Source organism: Quercus lobata, chromosome 6 (assembly GCF_001633185.2).
Source record: "Quercus lobata isolate SW786 chromosome 6, ValleyOak3.0 Primary Assembly, whole genome shotgun sequence".
NCBI classification, from domain to species: domain Eukaryota; kingdom Viridiplantae; phylum Streptophyta; class Magnoliopsida; order Fagales; family Fagaceae; genus Quercus; species Quercus lobata.
The window spans coordinates 37,039,456-37,059,583 of NC_044909.1; the positions used below are offsets into that span (position 1 = coordinate 37,039,456).

At 33.4% G+C, this 20,128-nt stretch overlaps 2 protein-coding genes across 2 annotated transcripts; both read right to left on the reverse strand.

Annotated features, from left to right (window-relative positions):
- Positions 1-10,616: 10,616 nt before the first annotated feature.
- LOC115995349 (probable mannitol dehydrogenase) lies at positions 10,617-16,260 on the reverse strand. The gene is made up of 5 exons (XM_031119873.1): positions 15,993-16,260; positions 15,684-15,797; positions 11,845-12,358; positions 11,585-11,738; positions 10,617-10,986 (listed from the first exon to the last, which is right to left on the reverse strand). Exons 1-5 carry the CDS (start codon positions 16,091-16,093, stop codon positions 10,778-10,780), a joined length of 1,092 nt encoding a protein of 363 aa, XP_030975733.1. The 5' UTR covers positions 16,094-16,260; the 3' UTR covers positions 10,617-10,777.
- Positions 16,261-17,395: 1,135 nt separating this feature from the next.
- On the reverse strand, positions 17,396-18,328 carry LOC115950221. Its single transcript, XM_031067457.1, has one exon. It carries the CDS (start codon positions 18,326-18,328, stop codon positions 17,396-17,398), a length of 933 nt encoding a protein of 310 aa, XP_030923317.1.
- Positions 18,329-20,128: the final 1,800 nt, after the last annotated feature.

Sequence of the window (20,128 nt, forward strand, 5' to 3'; positions counted from 1 at the left end):
TTATTTAGTCAAGTGATTACTTAGGTAAATTATTCAAAATCTAGGTTAAAATAAGTAAATCATATCATGTAAAAAATGTGAAAAATAAAGAATACAACGATAACCTAGGAAAACCAAACCGGTAAAAAACCTGGGAATGATTTAACCTATCTATCCTCAAGGTAAAACGGATCCACTATGAAAGAATTGAAGTTTTACTATAGCGACTTAGACCACTATCATCCTATTGCTACCTCGAGTAGAAAACTTACTACCACGACCACGTGACAGCTCCGAGTCCACGGACTACTTCTTTCTTGGATTCACAGCAACCATAACTACTCCCACTTGTGTTTTTCTTTAAGCTCTTTATGTAGCAACTGAAGCGATCACCAAGCTCTCGACATCAATCTTGATCTTGATAACCCTAAGTATGTATGAAGGCAAACACCTCTAGATCTCACAAGAGATTCACACACATAGCATATCATCTACCTTAAAACGTGGCTAGGATTTTTCCTTTTATACTTAAGGCAAAACATAAAACCCTACATGTCATATGAGCTTGGGCTGAGTTGAAAATTCTATAGAAAAAACAATCTGCACGAGTTTCGATTGATCGAGCCTTGTAGAAATTGAACAGTAATTTTCTGCAATTACTCGATTCCAATTTTACACATAAATCACTTTGAGTAGCCTAAATCTAGACTCTAAGTTTTGGTCATGGTTTGCCAACATTACACATTGAAGTTCTAATACATTTAGATCCTAAATCCTTAGAACCTAAGAAATAATAACTCCAATGCAAGAGTTGCATCTAAAAAGTTTTGGATGCAAAAGGCTCGATCTAATTGAGTCTTTCTGATATGGTCCTTGTGCTTCATTTCTCAATTCTTTGTGACCATTCTTCTTTGTTGTTTTTGTTTTCTTTGTTTTTAGGATTTGCATTGCATAACATTCATGCATTTCATGCTGGGTTTTTTTTTTTTTTTTTTTTTTTTTTTTTTTTAGGAAAAGGAAGTAAAAATGTGTTTTGCTTTATTTTTCTTGGATTTGAAATCAAGGTTGGTCATATTATCTTTATATAACATGTTTATATCCCTTGTTAAGCTTGGATGAGCTTATTTTATTGCACCTTATTAGTTTTATCTTTGAAGTGCATGTTGTGTGGGAGTTGTTTATAGTTATTAATCACATGATCTTGATCTTGAAGTCACATGCTTTTGATTGTAAGGACTAAAAAATCCTAAGAGAAATGAATAAATAACCATCTCACCACTGTTTACTAGCCAATCATGAACACCTTAGTGCATATTATATGATTTTGTATTCGAGAAAGTGTAGCACATGCACAAAAAGAATATAAGGTGTAGCCTTGGCTTATAATAATAAAATTGGTGTGTACATTATTGGGATATAATAAATTCAAATTGAAATAAAATTGGTGTATACATTATGAGGCAAAACAAGAAACTTACATGATTGCAAACTTGTTTTCTAGGAGATGTGAGAGTTATATGATGTAACTCTTTAGGTGATAGTCACTTTCAAACTTATGTGATGAATTTTGTAGAAAGAGTGATTGATCACTATTTACTTATCACCTCACATGTATCTCAAGTTATTCTAGTTACACACACTACACAAGTTATTCTTTGCTAAACTTAGTACATTATAATGTGTGTGATCTTGTTGTGGCCATCTAAGATTAAAATTTCCTTGATTTTAATGCAAAATATGTTTAGTGTTTGAACTTTGAGGACAAATTGATTGAAAATCTTGTTTTTGGAAGATCTGGGTTGAATTCAAGTGTTTTTGAAAAAAATTTCATCTCATACTCATGCATTTTATTCATAAAACATTGTGCTTTGAGGAGATTCTGCATTAAAATGCTCTGTTTTTCAAAAATATGTTTTTTCCAGATTTTCGATCAATCGAACCTGTTGCTTGACTGATCGAAAATGCGATAAAAATTTTGGTTACAATCTGCCTGACTCAATCGGTGCTCGATTGGTGCTGGATCGATTGAAATTGATTTCCGATCAATCGAATCTAATTTTTGACCGATCAAAAATCGTTCAAAGAGTTTTTTAAACAAGCTTTTCTCACGTGTTCTTCAGTTTATTCAAACTTTTCAAAAAGCTTTTTCTCTCTCTCTTTCTTTGTCTGATCCAGTTCAAGTCAATTTTTGTCGTTTTCTTCTTATTTTTTCTCAAGGTTTTTCTTCTTCAAGTGTCGATAAGACCTTTCTACCCCTTCTTTTTCATTTTATTCACATATTTCATGCATTTTAAGGGAAATTTTCGGACCTATAAAAATTTGGGGTTTTTGATTTTTGAGTTGGTTTCTTTTGAAATTGATCACTGGGTTTTTGTTCTTAGATGTTGTAAACATGTTTCCCATGCATTAATTTGATCAATTTGGTGATTTGAGGAGAATTTGAAATTCTAGGGCTTGAAACTACATGAAATTGAGGATTTTGTTCAATTGGGCTGTAATTGGTTAAATTGACTTGTGAAAATGATTGATTATGTCATTATATGATGATTTCTATCTAGTGTAATGATTAATTACTCAATTTGGTTAATTTTTTGAAAGTGGGTTTTTTAAAATTTGGGGTTTTTGTTCTAAAACTCTGTGTTCAAGTCAAATTCTTTGTTTTTAAAGTTTAATTGAATGGTTCTCAATGCATTAGAGCATGCATCATTTGTTTATTCTGTTCATGCATCATATAGATTGATATTTTCTATTGTTGTTTTCTCTCTAACCTTGTCTGATGCTATCTGCCCTTGGTTTTCTTTGTTTTCTTTCTTTGGTTTTTGTTTTGGTCTTTCTTCTCCTTTCCTTAACATCATGGTTAGGAAAACTAGAGCCAATCAGAAAAACACCTCAACCTCTACCCCAACCTTTGATAGTGAGCGGTTTCAGTTTGAGAAAAACCAAGAAGCCTATGAGAAGTTGAACATATTTAGGTCTGTGTGGGCTGAGAGGAAAGTTGTGTTAGATGAGTTAGACTCAAAAATTAGGAGGAACTTTGAGCGTAGGGGTTGGTTACCTTTGTTGGAAATTTCTCATCCTTCTCCGACTGCCTTGATTAGAGAGTTCTATTCGAACCTTTTTGTCCACTCCGATGATTCCAACAATCACTATGTGATGAGCTGAATAAGGGGTGAAGAGTATATCATTACTCCTTTTGTAGTGGCCTCTACTCTTGGGGTACCTTTGGTACGACAGCCAATCTACCCTTATGATGAGACCCCTCCTCTTGATGACATTATGTCGTATCTCACTAGTTCTTCCATTCAGTGGGGTATTGATCCTTGGATTACCTCACATGAGCTTACTAAGATTCATTATTTGTTTTTCCGGATTTCTTGTCATTCTATCTGGCCCATCTCTCACTTGCACACCATTCCTATTAAGAGATGTGCATTTTTGTATGCCCTTGTGACTGATACTCCTATGAGTTTTCCTACTCTTTTTATTCGATCCTTAGTTGAGGTTCATAGGAGTAGTTCTACAGCACATGGTCATTTCTTCCCTGTTTTTATACATTGGATTTTGTTACATCTAGGATTAGATGAGTTTCCTGCTTCTAAGCCCGTATATATTATAGCTCCTATAGGTGCCACCTTCCTTAGGCAGAGAGCAACTCAGATGAAAGCTAGCTCTAAATGCCCTGGAGTAGAGTCTTCCTTTGGTGCTGCACCTCCTCCTCCTCCTTCTTCAGGTCATCCCACAGCTGAGGAGTATGTCGATCTCACTGTTGCAGTTGATCCTCCACCTTCTACTTTGGGTGATTCTAGCATTCGGAGTATGTTGGTGATCAGTGCAAAACTGCAAGTGCACAGTATCGTAGTTTTATAGTATAGTGATGAGAAGAGTATCGTCCTCAAGGATTGGTAACTTACTTTTGACAAATACCAAAATTATGCTAATCTCGATTTTATCTAGAGAAGTCACTAAAGTTTTTGCAATTGGAATTCAAAATAAAATCAATTTAAATAAAAGATACGCTGAGGAAAAGAAAGATGTTGCTTGAAAATCAACTTAATGAGAAAGAAACTACTAGGAAATCGATTTCACCTAATCCCTCACTATACTTTACTCATCTAGCTAATTTAATCTAACCCTCTCTGTTTGTTAGCAATCTCCAAACTCATCCAAAAGTCTCTTTCGACAGTCAATTGGAAACATTCTTGTTCATCATTTTACACAAGAGTATGCAATTTAATAAAGCAAGAAAGCATTAAGACCAACAATTTTAATACTACATAAGTTCATACAAGTCTTTCGATCTCTATATTTACCTATGCTGAAATATTCAAGATCTATCCTATAATTCCCTCTTTCAACAGCAAATCACAAGATTAAAATCATCTAATTAATGGCCAATTAATTAGAAGCAATAAGCTTAGAATAAATCAGACAGACATGAAGAGAATTTGTTCAAATTAACAAAGAAAAGCAAGCATAGTTTGGAACTAGATTACATCGTTTTCCTAGAATAAAGAAAATTTAGTTCATGCTAAAAATTAAATTCAACATGAAAAAATTCACCATAATTTTTATGAGAAGATTTGAAGGAAAAAATGAACGCAAAAGAATCTCTTTCAGTGTCTTTTCTGCTTCAGCGCCTCCTTTCTGCTTCAGCCCTCTTTTATGCTTTAGCGCTCCTTTCTTCTTGTTTCTGTTCAGCGCCTCTTGCTTTTTTGTTTCTGTTCAGCGCCTCTTTCTTTTCTCCAGCCCTCACTTTTTCTTTTCTTTAGACGTGTTGCCCTTTTTTCAGCCCAAAATACTTTTTCAGCCCAAAACGTTTTTCAGCCCAAGATACTTTTTCAGTCCAAAACGTTTTTGGTTCAGCGTCTCCTTCTTTTCTTCCTTTTCAGCGCCTCTTTTCTTTCTTTTAACGTGTTGCCCTTTTAGTTCAGCACCTCTTTTCTTTTGTGCGTGCCTCCTTCTCTGTTCCTCGCCAACTTCTAAGGCCATAAAGAAATCTTCCTTTGGTTCCGTTTATCCAAGATCCAATATTCTCTCTAGCTGCTTCACATCTCTTTTATTTGATTAAATCTTTATTTTCTTCAAATCTGGAATAAAATTTAAATAACAAAATTCAAGTCTAAAATCAACAAAATAATTAAAATTAGACTAAAGTTTAAAGTTGAGAAGTGATAAATTACACTCAATTATGCAAGTCATCAGTTGGATACCGTCATGACCATTCAAGCGGCTCATGGTTAGCTTTTGGTGGATGTACTCACGAAGCTTCAGGCCTTGCGTGTGGATTTGGTGAGCATTCGACGGTCCCCTCCACCACCTCCTTTTGATGATGAGTCTTGATTACCCTTTGGCAATTTGTCACAAAAAGGGGGAGTACATATGGATGGAGATAGGGGGAGTTTTTGTTTTTTTGGAGGCTTGGAGCTTTAGATTGTATCTAGGTGCTTCATCTTGTATTTATTTTTTTTGGCTCTTGATGTATTTATTTTTTATGGGATGTATATGTTAGGGGGAGACATTATGTTTTTTATATCTTTTATTGTTTCTTGTTTCACATGTGCTATACTAATTATTGATTTATATTATGAGGTTATTCATGATATATGTCTTTTATTTTCTGTTTTGTGAAATCAAGAATTTATTTTGTTTACTTGTATTTTCCACACATGCGTTTATGTGTTTGTTGAGTGTTTCAGGAATATACAGGTTGATTCAGTTGTGCTGCTGTCTACATTGGCAACTGATAGATAGTAATTAGGTTGAATTGTTTTTCGGTATTTTATTGTAATGGGCTGTTTTGTAACTTTGAGCATTTTTATTTTTGTTATGTGTTAGGTTCTAAGGATTTAGGATCTAAATGCATTAGAACTTCAATGTGTAATGTTGGCAAACCATGATCAAAACTTAAAGTCTAGATTTAGGCTGCTTAAAGTGATTTATGTGTAAAGTTGGAATTGAGTAATTGCAAAAAATTACTGTTCTACAAGGCTCGATCAATCGAAAATTAGACTCGATCGATCGAAGCTTGTGCAAAATGTTTTTTTTTTACAGAATTTCCAACTCAGCCCAAGCACATATGATGTGTAGGGTTTTATGTTTTGACTTAAGTATAAAAGGAAAAACCTTAGCCACGTTTTAGTTGTTGTTGATATGCTGTATGTGTAAATCTCTTGTGAGGTCTAGAGTTGTTTTCCTTTATACATACTTAGGGTTATCAAGATCAAGATTGATGTCGAAAGCTTGTGATCACTTCAGTTGCTGCATAAAGAGCTTAAAGAAAAACACAAGTGGGAGTACTTGTGGTTGCTGTGAATCCAAGAAAGAAGTAGTCCGTGGACTCGGAGCTGTCACGTGATCGTGGTAGTAAATTTTCTACTCGAGGTAGTAATAGGATGTTAGTGGTCTAAATCGCTATTGTAAAACTTCAATTCTTTCATAGTGGATCTTTTTTACCTTGAGGATAACTAGGTTAAATCCTCCCCAAGTTTTTTACTGGTTTGGTTTTCCTGAGTTATCATATCGTTGTGTTCTTTATTTTCCGCATTGTTTATATGATATGATTTACTTGTGTTAACCTAGATTTTGAATAATTTACCTAAGTAATCACTTGGCTAAATAACTAGGTTAAATAACTTGTGTTTTAAGGGGTCTAAAAACGTACAAAATATTTGAGCTTCGAGTCCCAATATTTATTTATTTCAAATATTTGTTTAATGATGTGCTCCACTTGTTTTTTGAAAGAATTGAATCAATAAAATTTTCAAAAATCGTTGTTTCCTTTAAGACATGAGTTTAAGAATATGAACAATTTAAAGAACCCTTTACTCTTTCGCTATGGAATTGTTGTTTTAAATTTTAATGCGTTATCCTTCCTTATTTATCCATTCATATGCATTTAGTTTCTTGATCTTTTCATGTTTGATGCATCTTAATTTGTTATAATATTTTACTATCTTGGAGGGTTAGTCATGTTGTTCAAGTGTTTTCTACTAGAGTCACTTAGTACATTCTCATGTTTGTAAGATTTCAATTTAATTTTTTAAAGTATAGAATTTTAAAATCTTTCACTGGGTGAATTTCTAAATGCTGCTCAATGACATTTTGTGTTTGTAAAGGCAGTCAAAAATCAAACAAAGAGGTACTTAAGAAGATTTTTGAAAGCGTGAGAAGGTTTATTTACACCAAGGACCGTGAGCAAGTCCAAGGACGAGGCTTTAGGCTTTACTTTTTTGGAGTAACATTTGAATTTCATAATTAATTGTTTTGTTTTGATGCTAAGCAAAAAAGTGAAGTTACCATGTCAGCTTTTCTATTTATATAAATTGATAGTTTTGTTTGATTGAACTTGGATCATTTGAAGGTTTTTTTTTTTTTTTCTTGACAATTTTCTTTACTAGGATGTGTTACAATTGAAACTTAATGTATATTTCCCTTTATCTCAATTTTCTTTACTAAATTTGCTGTGAAAAAAATGTTTTCTTTTAGACTTATATTGACATTGACTTGACTTAATTTCAATTCAATTTATTTTCCATTTTTATAATTATTAAATCTTTGCTGTGAAGTGTCATAGTCACTGGGTTTTTTCCCCCATTAATTTACATGTAAGGGTTTGCTGTAGCTTTAGCCACATTGTCTAAGGAAGTTAAAACACTTTAGTGAGAGTTCTGTTTTTGTTTATGTGTCTGTATGTATGTTTTATTCTTTGGTTGATTTATTAATTATTTCCCTTAATGTGCTATATTATAATAGGTTGATGTGCTATATCATAATAGGTTGATGTGCTATATCCTAATAGGTTGTTGGTGGTTGCTTTTTCATCATGATTAGAAGGTGAAGATAGAAATACCCTTATCAATACCTGTTGTGTCTTCGTCATTATCACAAGATGTAGATAGACTTCTATTTTTTTTTTCCAAACCTCATCTTGCTTAACAAACCTTATATTTATCTATTTGTACCACATATTTATCTATTGATTTTTTATGTATATAATTTTTATGTTAAGTTGTTCTATACAGCTATTTTAGAATTGTTATGAAATATTGTTTCTGTAAATAAAGTTTAACGTTGGTTTATTTTCACAATCAGTTAAATTATACAACATGCCCCAGAAGAATTTTAATGTATTTCATTGTCTTCTAATAAGTAAAATGACCTCGTGCATTGCGTGGGTTTAACGCTAGTTTAATATAAGTGCCAAGACTGCCAAGTAATGTCATTGTCTTTTTCTTTTCTTTTTTTGGGAGAAACAAGTAGTGCCTTTTACTTAAACTAAAGCACTCATATTGTGTGTGTGTGTGTGTGTGTGTGAAGCATTTGACTTTTTATTGACTTTGACATATTAGCTTTGCAAGCCTGATAAATTTACACCTCAATATGCAACATGTATCAAGAAGCAAATTTTTGCAACACGGGTTAATGGTTAAAGGTGAACAACAATTAAATCCTATCTATACTTAGCATTCTCCCTTTTCATATTACCACTGATCTAGAACAAATCGCCATGGACTTTCTAGACTCCCAAGCATGCCTAAAATCGCGCAAGGCAAAAAAAATTAGTAGAAATCATTTGGGCGATGGAGTCAAAATTGCATGAAATTTAATTTGGCAAGGTGAAGGGAAACGTTCTTCTGAGAAATAGTCGTTCCTTTGCCATGATGTACCCCTTGATTTTGGCGAATTCCCCCGTTTAAGCCCCGAAAATTATTATTTGGTCATTTATAGTAATTTTTGTCTTTTTGCTCCAAATTTAGAATAAAGTCCCGCTAATTTTGGGATACCCTTAAGGTTAGTAGTATATAATTTTGCATTTAACTCAATTTTGTCATTTTTGGTAAATTTCGGTATTTTGCTACCTAATCTCGTAATTGGTGCGACTTAGGGTTTCAGACGTTTTCCTAATTGTCTTAAGATTTTACTTTCTCACTATTTATATGTTTTGTAGTTGTCAAAGGCAAAATAGATTATCATCAACAAAATTGCATAGTTTTTTTCCTCAAACTTTTCTTTGGTAGATTTCAGTTTATCACCTTGTAGATTCAAGGAACCCCTCGTGAATACAAGTTTTACTACACAAATATTAACAGTTTAGTTTTTGTCCATTAAAGAGAGTATCGTGTGTGCTTTTTTCAAGCTTCCGCGACATCAACCACCATTTGTGGAATGCTGTGCACATAGTATCTATGAGATTTAATACTGCAGACTTCTAACCAATCTTTACAATATCCATAGCTCTCACAAAATAGCAAAACATTGGTAAGAGAATACTACACACCAAAAATAATCCTTAGTTGCCTGCACATGCTCAGCTAACCAAATAGGGGTTGGTTGTTGTGGTTTGTAATTGTGGAACTGTGGTTTTAGATGCGTACTCTTTACCTTAATTATGAGTTCAACAACTCAACTAAATCTATTCCAGGTTTCGTCACTGTACAGACTACAAAGCATTGTTTTTCTGATGGAAAGCAAGATTTGGAAGGTGCAAATTAATTGCGAAGACCCAGGATTGTTTCAGGCACTCTAAAGATTGCATCGATTGAACTGAGTTTGGCTTAATGGTTGAGGATTTAAAAATGATAATGGATAACTTCTTTGAAGTGTCTTTGCTTGAAATTAATAGAGCCTGTATTATGTACGTGTACGTATGATAACTGTTGTTTACTATTTTAAAAATATTTGAATTTATTTTACGGTATTATTTATTTAGGACAATTTTTAATTCTAAGTGGCGAATGTGTAAATTATTGAAAAAATTATCCATGAATGGTTTTTTTTTTTTTTTTTTTTGAAGAAACATTTCAAAGGTGAATTGCAGAATTTTGTCACCAAAAAAGACAAATTTGGATGTTATTGCATGTGTGAAACAATACTATTTACCAAATGAGAGTTATGACGTGTGACGATGCACCATATTATGGTGTGATCATCTATGACAAATATACACTAACAATTTGATGTTCCTAGAGAATGTAATTCCTTGAATCAAGCTTGATAGTCATTAGATTTGACATGTTAGAGAACAAGAAGAAAGGTGCAGAGTGTTTAAATTTGCAGTGGCATTTGAAGTAGAATTTACAGATTTAGAAGGCTTTGATATCATGTGAAAAACACGGCAGGATTAATGTTTGCTAATATCGAAACATTAATATATTAGAATATATTGGTATTGAAATACTCCAATATTATAGACAACCCAAAACAGCGGTCAAAACGAAATACAAAACTTTGATTAGAACCCCGCCTGTCATGGTTTAGACTTGAGAGCTTAATTTACTTACACATTTTTGTTCAAATGATAGAATGACCAATTATCTAGTAGAATTTGTAGTTAGACTTTGAAAGTTTTTTTTTTTTTTTTTTCCTTAAACTATTAAAAATATTTCATTATCTATCTTTAGACTTAAAAAAATTCCCTTTTTATTTCATTTTTATAGAATTATTTATCCATTTTTCACTGCTAAACTATTGAAAAAATTATCTAGAAAGTTAAAGAGAAAAAAAGAATTTCATACAAATTTTAGAGACGAAAATAATATTTTAACTTTATAGTGACGAAAGAAAACACTTTGTTACATGTATTATTGTCCTCACTTGTCCTAGTTAAATTTAAATCTTTCAACAAAAACATCCATATATATTATTTTATTTATTACACATTATATGAAAGTTTGAAGGACAGGCTTATGGTAGAGACACCAGCAAAACATAATAAATTCAATACCACCCCATCCAACCAAAAAAACCATGGAACATTGAAACAATAAAAGAAAATTAATTAAGACACAAAGCTATTTCTTCATGGCTTGGTAGCAGCCAAGGTGTTTCCAATGTCAATGACAAACCTGTATCTAACATCATTCTTAGCAAGAAACTCCATTGCGGTGTTCACATAATCCATTGAAACAACCTCAATGTCTGCCGTGATGCCATGTTTTGCTGCAAAGTCAATCATTTCTTGCGTCTCTTTCATTCCACCAATGCTACTCCCGGCAACCATCTTCCTTCCTGAATTTTTTTCCAAATCTTAGTAACTCTCTTAACTAATAATGAAAAATCTAAACAAAATTCTAATTAAGAGTAATCTTAATGGATGGAATTATTGGATAATCTTAAGATGGGGAAATTAAAACTTCTCTCCACCCTTTCCTAAGGCCAAAACTTATAAAACAATAAAGTAAAGAAATAAGAACAAGTAATACTAGTGATATTGTAATTAATTTAGACCATCGTGTACTCTTGGCCTAATGGTTATTCCATAAGTATAAGTATAAGTATTTGTGGGGTGAGAGGGGTAATAAAGATTGGGATTTAAGTTTCCAAAAAGGAACTTCACACACATATACACTTAGATTAGGTTAGAGTAAAATTCTTTCTTGTATAAAAAAAAAAAAAAAAGAATAAATGCATAATTCGACATTTATTTATTTATTTTATTAGTAAAATAATACTAATCACATTTATTATTATCTCGATTTTTACCCTTTTTTTTCTTGTAAAAATGGTAGAAAAAGCCTTTGCATTTTTCAGATGAAAAGTTGCAAAGCACAAAAAATGGTAATAATGGAAAATTTATCATGGTCTTAAATTCTTAATAAGCAATTACCCGAAATCAACGGAAACACTGGTAGCTCAAGTGGCTTGTCCGGTGCACCCACCATGACAAGCGTTCCATGGGACTTCAATAGACCAAGCAATGGTAAAATGGGGTGCACTGCAGAAACAGTATCAATGATACCATCCATTGTGTTCATGGCAGCCTGCACAAATTTAATATGTATCCATCATCGACACCCAATATCTCAAAGTACAACCATTATGAGCATGAGTTTAAAAGATGGAAAGTAATATAAGCTAAAAATATACCTGAATTTGGTCTGGATCACGGCTAACCAAAAAGGAATCAGCACCAAGATGTTCCAAAGCTTCATCCTTCTTGCTAGGTGAGGTACTAATTACAGTCACTTTAGCCCCAAAAGCCTTAGCAAATTTGACGGCTACATGACCAAGCCCACCTAAGCCCACAACCCCAATATGCTTACCATGTTGGGCTAGACCAAAGTGTTTCAGGGGACTATACACTGTGATCCCAGCACAGAGTAGTGGAGCACCAGAATCAAGTGGCATATTTTCTGGGAAATGAACTATGTAGTGCTCATTAGCAACCATTGTGTCTGAATAGCCACCATAGTTGAATGTTCCATCATGGTAAATGGAATTGTAAGTGAGTATCATTTTGGGACAGTAATTTTCAAGGTCATTTTTGCAGCTCTCGCAGGAGTGACATGCACCAACCATGCATCCTACGCCCACTTTGTCTCCAACTTTAACTTTATTCACCTTGCTCCCTACTTCTGTCACTTCCCCAACAATTTCGTGCCTTCGACACAAAAATTCCAATGTCAATTTTTACTTGTGAGATTTCAAAATATAAACTTTCTTGTTTCCATTCTCAAAGTTATGTTCATTATAAAACTTATCATATTGAACTATGATATATTACTTTTTTAAGATGTTTACAATTAATGTGTATTCTTATTCTTAGAAAATAATCTCTTTGTATAACATTTAAATTGTTATAATAATTTAAAAAATATATACATATATTCGTCCAACATTATCTCTTTTCTAATCGCATCGGCCGTTCGTTTTAAAATTGTTTAATCAGAATTTTTTTGATTTGGAACTTAGATGCATTAACCACACCACTTTCATCCATTGCTCTTGGAATATTATGATTGGAATTCAATGAACTTTTAAACTAAAAATCGAAGTATGTGATGCAAGCCTAAAGAAAAAGTTTGTCATTTATTATCTTTTATATTTGGAATAATGGAAAGAATTCTTTTATATTTATGTAATTTTGAGATTTTTATACATAAAAGAAAATTATATAAATGAATTTTTTTTTGTTTTTGCTAATCACATATCATGTGCTCAATGATTTACAAGTCATGTGAATATTATATATATATATATATATAACTTATTAGAAAACTTATTATAAAACTCAATGATTAACAATTTGACGAAAACTTATTAGAAAAAATTGTTTTGATTAAATCAAACCTAGCTCAATCATAGAGACGTAATCAAAAAAATTGAAAACTAATTAGTATAATAAGCAATGAAAAAAACTTGGAGATGAATTGTGAAAGTTTACAACAACAACAACAACATCCCAAAAAAAAAAAAAAAACCATATCATACTGAATTTAATACCTAGTATATTTTTCTATTGCTTTATATATATCATCATCATCATAATCACTTGACATATATTTTGAGAGGATTATGACTTAATTTGTTTCACTGTTGTCTATAGATATGCTTATATAACATAACTATTGAAAAAAATGAGGGGACTAAGTGTAATTTTCTTAAAAATTATGTATAACTATACCTATATATTGGTATAAAAAATTTAAAAATTTCAAAAAGCTTGGAGGTCCCTAGCCGAAAAAGTTTCTCTCCAAATTAGTTTGAAGAAAAACCCTTCAAAAATCCGCCAATATCTTTTTATTAGATGTGAATTTTAAAAAATTAAATTGTTAAATTACATATTCATATTATTTCCTCCATGCTAACAAAATTGCAAAAAAATCAAAAACTAATAGTTATGTCATCAATCAAATATTTCAATTTCAATTTCTTGTGATAAAAAATAATGCATAAAAAATAGGTTCATTAATCGAATAGTAAATAATATCTGATTTGAACGAAATTTGACATACACGTGAAAAATATAAAGAACATGCAATTTAACGGTTGGATTTTCAAAATTCACGTTCAATAAAAAAATATAAGTGCAGTTTAAAGAATTTCTCTCAAAATTAATTTGGAGAGAAGCCTTGTCCACCTTGATCTACCTAGCCTCCAAGAGGTTCCGTTATTGGATGGTTACATAGTTTAGATGGAAAAAGATGCAATGTTGTAAGTCAAAGTCCATGATATGTATTAAGTAAGAAAATACTTTTTAAAAAAAAATTGGCTTAATCACATCATATGTTATATTTTATAATAAAGTTGTGTACTGAAAGTATGATATGTATTAATTAAGAAAATACTTTTTTTTTTTTTTAAATTGGGTCGATCACATCATATGTTATATTTTATTATAAAGTTGTGTACTGAAAGTATGATATGTTTTAAGTAAGAAAATACTTTTTTTTAAAAATTGGGTCGATCACATCATATGTTATATTTTATAATAAAGTTGTGTACTGAAAGTTAAGATTGCATCAATTGATTTTTTTTTTCCAACCCTTCTCTAAAAAAAAAATGACTATCTTTTTTCAATGGAACGTAATTACTACACTGTCCTTGTGCCTAACGACTATCCTTTATTAAAGACTAAACAAATTTCATAATTTCACTATAGTTTATTGTGGTTTCAAATCATAACTTAAATTTTACAAAAGTTTCGATTAAAATAAAAAATCGATCACAATATTGAGCTAGACTGCAAGTACAACGTGTTCATGAAAAATTTTATTATTAAAACACAAAATTTTAAAAATAAATAGATAACAGAGTTTCACTTAGAGTAATTATTTTAATATGCTTATAATATGTCACATGATCTAAGGAGAGAAAAAAAAAATGAAATAAAAAAGGAGAAGGCATCACTTGTTGCAACCACAGTGTTTAGGACACAATTTTTATTATGTTATATTATATTTTCAAGTATGATGTGAACATCTTTCTCAAAAAAAGTATGATTTGAACATAAACTTATATAATGTATAATTTTATTGTGAATGTTAGATCACAATAAAAAAAAATGATTAATTAATATGTAATTTCACAATTTCTATACAATTTATTAATTAGAGTTCTATAATTTCACATGAAGAATTTATTGTTTTTGAATAAATTTTAGTCACAAATCACGTGATTTTTTTTATAAAAATAATTAGTTAATAGAGACTAATTGAGAGTGTGAATCAAAACGATTTAAAAGAGTTCTTGATTTAAATCTCAAGAGGTTGTATTAGTGGTTCTTAAAATCTCATTATATCAATAAAATCTTAGGCATATAAAGAAATAATCAAATATTCAAAAAAACCTAAATACCTTCGTCTATAAAAAAAAAGGTTCTTGATTTTTTTAAAATTTTAAGGTTTAATTTGAAATGATCCCAAGATATTGGCAAATTATTTAATTTATTCTCTCTATGTGCTAGTTTGGATAGCACTTATTAGTGCTGCGTCTGCGTTTCCTCAGTTTTTTTTTTTTTTTTCCTTTTCAGCCGCAATGGTTGACCCGTTCTTCTGTGAACAGTGCACATGTGCATTGTTCACAGGTCCCACAAACTCCACTTTTTATCAACTTTTTCATTAAAAATTGATCTCACAGTACTATTTACACATTTAAAAATTATTTTGCTACAGTATTTTCAGTTTTCAGTTTCAGCAAAATAAGTTCTATCCAAACAGACCCTATGATATATTACAATGGCATCCATTATCAACGTATCCATTTTGGATCTCATTAAAAAAAAATGTATCAATTTTAGATACTTATTTAAAAAAAAAAAAAAAAAAAAAAAAAAAAAAACAAACAAACAAACACAAAGAAAGATTCGTAAATTTTTAAGTACGGGAAAAGCCCAGAATTTTTTTTTTCTTCGCCGAAAGGAACAAACAGGACTGATAAATTTCAAAAATATTAGGAGTAAATATTTAAAATAAAATAAAAATTACCCAGGAACAAGAGGGTAGAATGAGAAGCCCCAATCATTCTTGATGAAGTGAAGATCGGAGTGACATATTCCACAATACAGCACCTTAAACCTCACATCCTCATCCCCTGTTTCCCTGCATTAATTTTTCATTTCAACACAATCATCAACTCCTCGTCAAGGCTAGTAGTACATACACTTTCCAAAAATAAGTAAAATCAAGTCACGATTTTTCTCCTTTTTGACTATATGTGTACTATGTGTGCAAGTTTGTGCGTGTAATATACACTCCTCTTGATAGTAATACAAAGCGAATATTCATGAACGTTACCTTCTAGAGAAATTGAAAGGAGAGAGATGGCCAGATTGGTCTCTAGCAGCCCACCCAAAAGCCTTCACAGGGTGTTCTTCCTCTGGTGGTACCTTTGCCATTTGAGTGAAGAGTAGAGAACTGATGTGTTATTGCTTATAAAGTGGAAGAGCAAAAGTACGATGAATTGGTCTTGACTCTGCTTCTCTTTATACAGAAAGAAACGTAGGTACAGATGGTACCTGAGGTAGTGAGGTTCTCTCTCTGAATAAGTCAAGGAGAAAGATGTAGAACCTTTTTTTTTTTCCTGCTGATGAATAAGAAATAAAGCATTTCATTGACGTAATGGATTAGCTATGGTATATGTAATACCCAGTAAGAGAGAGAGAGAGAGAGGCACTTTAAAGGTGGGTATTTAAGTAAATCTCTTTGTGGGGTTAATTTTATAATTAATATTTGTAAAATTGTGATTTACAACTATGATTTATGTTGACTTTATTCTATGACAAAAAGTGTTATAATTGCATTAATTTATTTTCTCGTATTTTGTGGGATTTTACTGTATTGGGTTTAGTATAAAGTTGGTAAAGTATCAAGCATGCAATGAAGATCAGTGCAGTTTCGCAACTAGCTCACAAGAAGTTCGCGAGTAAAGGTTTCTGCAAAAAGACCATATGAGAAGCACATGGTAGAAATTGAAGAGTTAAGTGCTAGGAAACATTTTGTGAGTACTTTGCGAGAAATGCCATCTCGCGAGGTACTCACAAAACTCTCTGTCTGGAGGATTTTAAGTGTGACTTTCTTACCTTTCACCCATACTATATATACCCTTATTATCCATAAAAGTAAATGAGGCTATTCAGAGAGAAAACCCTAGATAGGTTTCTACAACATAACACACCCACCATTTTTAAAGAGAAAGCTTCTCATCATTTAGTAAGAAATCATTGTAGTCTTTTCTCCTTCCCCTCTCCCATTGTTATATCTTGAGGGATATTTGTACTCAAACACAACCCACACCTATACAAAGTGTAGAGAGTGTTTTGGAGCTTGGGAAGCATTTGGGATTTGCAAAAAGAAGCCGGTGAGACTTGGCGGATGCAATTAGGCGGTGTTGCGGGATCCAGAAAGCTAGTGAAGGCAAAACTCTAAGAAGTTTGTTGGTAGCAAGAGCTTGGAGGGCTCAAGTACATTGGGTAGACTAGGCTTAGAGGTTTTTTTTTTTTTTTTTTTTTTTTTTTAGAATCAAGACAATAAATATTATTAACTATGGCCACTCAAATCAACTATGTATACAGAGTTAAGGTTTGTGGTATTTCTTCCATCCAGATTGACAAATCAGGGGTAGAGGATGCACGGCGTGCTAAGGCATGTGCTAGACTATTACAATTTCTCTTAACATGAGATAAACTAAGCGATGAAAATCAAGTCATGAAGACATGAATGTCTACAAGTAAATGACCATAGTGAGCCAGAGAATTGCCGCCCTTTGCTAAGGAGTTAATCAAAACTTCAGAGTCCCCCTCAAGAGTGATGTTGTCAAAGCCAACCTCCAATGCTTTCCGTGTAGCCAAGACTTCCACCTCTATCACTAAACCGGGTAATGGTATTTGCTGAGTAAGAGAAGCCATGATCAGTCCATGATCGTTATGGATCATAACTCCCAAGCCAGCAAGTCCGTCTTCTGCAAATATCGCGCCATCGAAGTTGACTTTATAAGCATGTTGAACTGGTGCCTGCCAAGCCGCTACCTGGTGGGGTCGAGGTTGTTGAAAAGCAGCGTTGCAAGAAGCTCTCTCCAGGATTCGGTCTTGAGCAAAATCCACCACCTGACCGAGTGAGAGTGTAGGCTTGCCCAAGCGCAAATTATTCCTTCTATTCCATAGAGTCCATAGCACAACAGCAAAGAGGTCGGGTTCCTTATTACCTACAAAAATAAACTCAAATATATCAGTGAAAGAGGAGCACGCCTGAAGCGTGCTGTGGTTCCATTGAGTTCGAGACCTCCAAACGGATTGCAAGGTTGGGCAACGAAACAAAGCATGAACCACATCCTCCTGGTGCAATTTGCAAGCATCACGGCAGCCCTCAGTAATGACCTTTTTGCGAACTAAATTAGTCTTTGTTGGCAAAGAATCCTTACAAGCTTTCCAAGCCAGGTGCTTGACTTTGTTTGGAACTTGAAGCCCCCAAATTTTCTTCCAAAGGGGCGTGAGCACTGAATTGTCTAAGGGTCCAGGTAAGCCATGTTGCTGCAGCTCATGTAAGTACCGGTATCCAGACTTGACAAAATAGACTCCATCAGGGGTAAAAGGCCAAATTAGGATGTCATCTTGTATGGTTTTCCAGAGAGGCATATTTTTTATAATGGCTGCTTCAAAGACATAGAATAGAGTATCAATGACATTCACCTTCCACTCCTTAGAGATTTGACAGAATAGACTCCATCAGGGGTAAAAGGCCAAATTAGGATGTCATCTTGTATGGTTTTGTAGAGAGGCATATTTTTTATAATGGCTGCTTCAAAGTCATAGAATAGAGTATCAATGACATTCACCTTCCACTCCTTAAAGGCCGGGTCAATCAAATCAGCCACCAAACTCACTCCCCTCCCTTCAACCCATGGTGATAGGACTTTAGGATGACCTGAGTTGGGCAGCCAATTCTCACCCCAAATATGGATAGACCTGCCTGACCCAATCCTCCATTTTGCTCCTCGTTTAATCACCTTCCTACCCTTCATAATACTCTTCCAAGCATACGAAGAGTTGGCTGGAATTTTTGCCTCCATAACCGAGGTATCAGGGAAGTATTTTGCCTTGAACACACGGTAGAATAAAGATGACTTGTCATGGAGCAAGCGCTAAGTTTGTTTGGCCAAGAGCGCATCATTGAATAGAGACAAATCTTTGAACCCCATACCACCTTTTGTATTGGGCTTACAAAGTTCCGACCACTTTACCCAGTGAATCTTCCTATTATCACCCCTTTGCCCCTAAAAAAATCGACAAATCATGCTCTCAAGCTTGTGACAAAGTGAAGTAGGAAGCTTGAAACATGCCATGGTATAAGTTAGGAGGGATTGCGCCACCGCCTTAATTAGTATCTCTCTACCCGCCTGACTGAGTAACTTACCCTCCCACCCTTGAATTCTTTTCCATACTTGCTACTTGATGTATGTGAAACTTTCCTTTTTATTACGGCCCACTAATGAGGGAAGTCCAAGATATTTCTCATAGTGTCGAACAGCATTAACACCCAACAAATTTTGAATTGTTATTTGAGTGTCTGCATTGGTGGATTTACTGAAGAAAATAGTTGTCTTAGTACAGTTGATTTGCTGTCCAGAATCTTTCTCATACTTTGCCAACACTTCAAGCAAGCTTTGACACTCCTCTTCTCTAGCTCTACAAAAAAGGAGGCTATCATCGGCAAAAAATAGATAAGTGATCCTAGGTCCATTCCTGCAAAGAGATACACCCTGAATGTCACCATTGTGGGCTGAGTTACTAATTAAACCATGTAGACCTTCAGTACACATGAGTAAAAAGTAGGGGGACAATGGATCTCCCTGGCGCAAACCACGTGTTGGAGTGATATGCCCATGGGGCTCCCCATTAATTAGCACCGAGTAAGAGGCTATAGTGATACACATCATCATTAATTGTATCCACCGAGCATGGAAACCCATCTTTGTCATCAATCTTTCCATGTACTCCCACTCCATCCTATCATATGCCTTGCTCATATCAAGCTTCAAGGCCATAAAGCCAGATTTCCCCTTATTATGGTTCTGCATATAGTGTAGAGTTTCAAATGCCACCAATATATTATCTGAAATCAACCTATCAAACAAGAAAGCAATTTGATGCTCTGAAATAAGATTAGGCATAATAGCTTGCAACCGGTTAGTGAGAACTTTAGCAAAAATACGGTACAAAACATTGCTCGAGCTAATAGGTCTAAACTTAGAGACATATGTGGGATCCTTTACCTTAGGAATCGATGTAATAAAAGAATGGCCAAGGGCCTGGGGGAAAGAACCCGAATTGAGATAGTGCAAAATAGTGGTTGACACATCAGACCTAAGTAAGGACCAACAACTTTGATAAAAGAGAGGAGGCATACCATCCGAACCGGGGGCTTTTAAAGGTGCC

Coding starts and splice junctions, on each gene's coding strand:
- LOC115995349 (XM_031119873.1), bottom strand. CDS start 16,093: ATGGCAAAGGTACCACCAGAGGAAGAACACCCTGTGAAGGCTTTTGGG. Junction 15,798..15,992: donor CCTTTCAATTTCTCTAGAAG/GTAACGTTCATG, acceptor AAATTAATGCAG/GGAAACAGGGGATGAGGATG. Junction 12,359..15,683: donor TTCTACCCTCTTGTTCCTGG/GTAATTTTTATT, acceptor TTTGTGTCGAAG/GCACGAAATTGTTGGGGAAG.
- LOC115950221 (XM_031067457.1), bottom strand. CDS start 18,328: ATGCCTCTCTGGAAAACCATACAAGATGACATCCTAATTTGGCCTTTT.